General features: G+C 34.0%; 1 protein-coding gene across 1 annotated transcript; it reads right to left on the reverse strand.

Annotated features, from left to right (window-relative positions):
* Positions 1-1,532: 1,532 nt before the first annotated feature.
* Positions 1,533-3,656, reverse strand: LOC149509485 (cytochrome b6). The gene is made up of 2 exons (XM_089757714.1): positions 3,242-3,656; positions 1,533-2,417 (listed from the first exon to the last, which is right to left on the reverse strand). Exons 1-2 carry the CDS (start codon positions 3,245-3,247, stop codon positions 1,776-1,778), a joined length of 648 nt encoding a protein of 215 aa, XP_089613840.1. The 5' UTR covers positions 3,248-3,656; the 3' UTR covers positions 1,533-1,775.
* Between the last annotated feature and the right edge of the window lie 578 nt (positions 3,657-4,234).

The raw sequence follows: 4,234 nt of genomic DNA on the forward strand, positions 1-4,234 counted from the left end.
AACACTTTCGCATAGAAGATGTAAAACAAATATTGGGCATTCTAGAAAAGAAGTAGAAAAGCATTGCGAAATTGATTTACCAAAATTTTAAATCCATTGGATTTAGGATTTATTTCATTTTTTTTTTTTTTACTTTAGAAAATTAGAAAAAAAAAAAAAAAACGAAAATGGATTTTGAACCTTCAGCACAATCCATATATTGGGACCAGAATTGAATAAATGTATCTAGGGAGAATTCACTTTGACTTTGAAGTGACTACTCCCTAGATACGCACATCATGATATTTTATTTTAAAATTGATTCAATTTAAAAAAGACCTAAAGTTAGGGATTTATCAATCGGTAATGTTGCTCCAATACCCAACCAAAGGGCCACCGCAGTACCAATCAAAAAAACGGTTGTCGCTACTGGACGACGAAATGGATTTTGGAATTTATTAACATTTTCCAAAAAAGGTACTGTTAATAATCCCGCAGGTACTGAAACCATTAAAAGAACACCCAATAACTTGTTAGGTACTGTACGAAGTATTTGAAATACAGGAAAGAAATACCATTCAGGTAATATTTCCAAAGGAGTTGCAAATGGATCCGCGGGTTCACCAATCATTGAAGGTTCTAGAACCGCTAAGCCTACGTTACAAGCAATAGTACCGAGAATTACTACTGGAAAAATATATAAAAGATCATTGGGCCATGCGGGTTCCCCATAATAATTATGACCCATACCTTTAGCTAATTTAGCTCTTAATACAGGATCGTTCAAGTCAGGTTTTTTTGTTATTAGGATAGGTGAATTTTTCTAGATCCATCCCCCGAAGGAACCGGACATGATAATTTTTCATCATCCGGCTCAAGCAAAAATCAATCGAATCAAATGGATACAAACGGATACATATAAAATGAATCTATATGTTATCCACACATATATGAATGATTTCATATGTAAGAAAAAAGTTACCTGATTCCATTTTACGAAGTTGCAACTATACATTCCAAGGAATGCCATTTTTACAGGTAAATGCTCAATACCCAAGTAGGCGTACAAAGTTGATCGTGATCAAGTGCTTTCTGGGTCGTCTTAGGCCTTGCGATTCACCTTTATCCCAAAAATATATCGAGATTTTTTACATACAAAGGATTTACTTGTTACTAATATAGTCTAGCCTTTGCTCTTCTTTAGATCCCTTGTTTCACTCTCGATAGTATAATAATAATAAATCGGGTCGATGCAGAAGAAATGAATGTATTTTCATACTATTAAGATAAGAAAGTAAAAAAAAAATAAAAATAAATAAATAAAATCTAATTTGCATTATGCCAAATCACTTATTCTACTGGATCTTACGGAGCCCTGTTCATACACGACATCGTCAGGTCTGATCATAGAAAAGATTCTCTTCAAGCGAACCAGCCTATCCTTTGTATGGGGCTTACACGGTGGTTGGAACAAAGACACATTTGGTTGTGAATTCCAATGTAGCAGATAAAGGCATATTTCTGCATGGCCCAATCAATAGTTCAAGTCACACACTCCCATAATCCATTTTCTCTTCGGGGAATTCCCTTCAACTATTCATGTCATATCAAATAAATAATAGAATATTGTGGAGTTGAAAGGAAATATCCAAATACATGTCTTATTTTTTTTTTTTTTTCAACAATCCATATTTGTAGCAATGAAATACTATTGTTCCTCCCCCAAGTAATAAGATAAATGATTGGCAAGTAATAAGATAAATGATTGGTTACAATATAGCTATGGTCTATATTCTCTATAAAGGACCAGAAATGCCTTGCTTACGTATCATTAGGAAATGCATTAACATAAATACAGCAGTAAGAAGGGGTAATACAAAAGTGTGTAAACTATAAAAACGGGTCAAAGTGGATTGTCCCACACTAGCACTTCCACGCAATAACTCTACCAAAGGCGATCCTATTACCGGAATAGCTTCCGGAACGCCTGTTACGATTTTGACTGCCCAATAACCAATTTGGTCCCAAGGTAAGGAATAACCTGTTACACCAAAAGATGCAGTCAACACAGCCAGAACCACGCCTGTAACCCAAGTCAATTCGCGAGGTTTTTTAAAACCACCAGTGAGATAGACACGAAATACGTGCAGGATCATCATTAAGACCATCATACTTGCCGACCATCGATGAACTGATCGGATTAACCAACCAAAGTTAGCTTCAGTCATTATGTATTGAACAGAAGTAAAAGCCTCAGTAACGGTTGGACGATAGTAAAAAGTCATAGCAAATCCTGTAGCTACTTGTACCAAAAAACAAGTAAGCGTAATTCCTCCTAGACAATAAAATATGTTAACATGAGGAGGAACATATTTACTAGTTATATCATCTGCAATCGCCTGAATCTCGAGGCGTTCTTCGAACCAATCATAGACTTTATTGAGATAGGTAAACCAAGAGGACTCCCCCCCTGAGAACCGTATATGAGAATTTCATCTCGTACAGCTCAAACAAAAACACCCAAATAATAGCTGAAACGGATATGGAATAGAAAGTTTGAAACTTCTTAATCTTTTCATTCAATTTTATCTGAAGACACAAAAGAGTAAAAATCCGAAAGCTCTTTTTTGTAGTTGTAATTATAATGCCAAAAAATCAAGTCGGCGCATTCGTCTTTATGTTGATCAGGCCTCTTGAATCTTCTATTTACCTACTTATTTCTTTTCTTTTTCTTTGCTTTGATTTGTTATTTATATGGAATGTGGCTTTATTCTTGTTTTCTTTATTTTTAATAGGAATTCTCTTGTTAAGACCCTATGAATCAATTGAAACTTCAGATTCATACCAGAACCGCGATGATTCAATAAAACCTTCAAACTAAGTCCAAAGATTCTTTGAGTAAGAATTATTGGATCATCACTTATTCAATGAATAGAATAGATATAATAAATAAAAATACAAAGAAAAGAAAGGTTTGTCCTTTGATCAAAATAAGCATAAACTAAATGAGAGTTTGAAAGAAGAAAAAATTTCTCGATTTATAAATAAAAAACCTCTTTCTTTGAAAATTTTTTTTTTTTTTGAGTCCGGCCGCGAGGTTTGAATATTAAGTATGAATCATAGTTCGAATACTTCGTGATCCATTTCATATATTCCGTGCTCCAGATACTAGAATGGCTATCCGACGGGATAAAACTATCTCGATCAAGAGGACAGACCCATTTTCTGTACTATCAATAGGATCAATTATAACAAGTCACACACTCATATTCCGGAAATACAGAAACAAAAAAAATTTCGCGGTCGAACTACCAAAATAGAATGGGCTAAAAAAAATCCGAGAACTAAAAGTTTCACTTTTTGTATTGAAAAGCGAGGCTTCGTGGTTCTTGTGAATCTAATTCAGCGAAATTCCATCCAGTAAAACGGAAGAATTATAAATCTCCAAAATAATAGATAAGAATATCGAAAATAAAGCCATTGCGACACCCATCAAAGGAGTCGTTCCCCATCCAGGAGCTACTTTACCATATTCCGAATTCAATGGTTTCAAAAAATCCCCTACAACAGTTCGTCTTGGACCAGATCTAGAACTACCCTCAACGGTTTGTGTAGCCATAAATCTTATTTTGTATTCAGTGAGATCTGTTGACTTTGTATATCATTCCGCTGTAAATAAACGATCTTATCATAGATCCATTGTGATCTTGAAATTATATTTATATTTATATTATTTATATTTATATTTATATATATTATTTATATAATTATATAATAATGGAAACAGCAACTTTAGTCGCCATCTCTATATCTGGTTTACTTGTAAGTTTTACTGGGTACGCCTTATATACTGCCTTTGGGCAACCCTCTCAACAATTAAGGGATCCATTCGAGGAACACGGGGACTAATTGAAGTAATGAGCCTCCCAATATAATATTGGGAGGCTCATTACTTCAATTGAGATAATGAAAAATCATTTCATTTTTTTAGTTGGAACTTTAGGCGGTTCTCGAAAAAAGATAGCGAAAAAAATTATCCCTAGAGTAGATACTAAGAGGAATGTATAAACCAATGCTTCCATAAATTCGATCGTGGTTTACAATTATAGCTTCCGTACCTATTTATTTAGAATCATCTCCCGAATAAAATAACGAAAGAACAAGAATCAAAGAAAAGGCAGCGATTTTAATCAAGATTTTTACAGCAGCCTATGTCAAATCACAAACAGAAAATAGAAGCGAAAAATAACAAAGC

The sequence above is a fragment of the Durio zibethinus genome, unplaced genomic scaffold (genome assembly GCF_047325235.1).
Source record: "Durio zibethinus cultivar Kanyao isolate XHJ-2024 unplaced genomic scaffold, ASM4732523v1 HiC_scaffold_163, whole genome shotgun sequence".
NCBI classification, from domain to species: domain Eukaryota; kingdom Viridiplantae; phylum Streptophyta; class Magnoliopsida; order Malvales; family Malvaceae; genus Durio; species Durio zibethinus.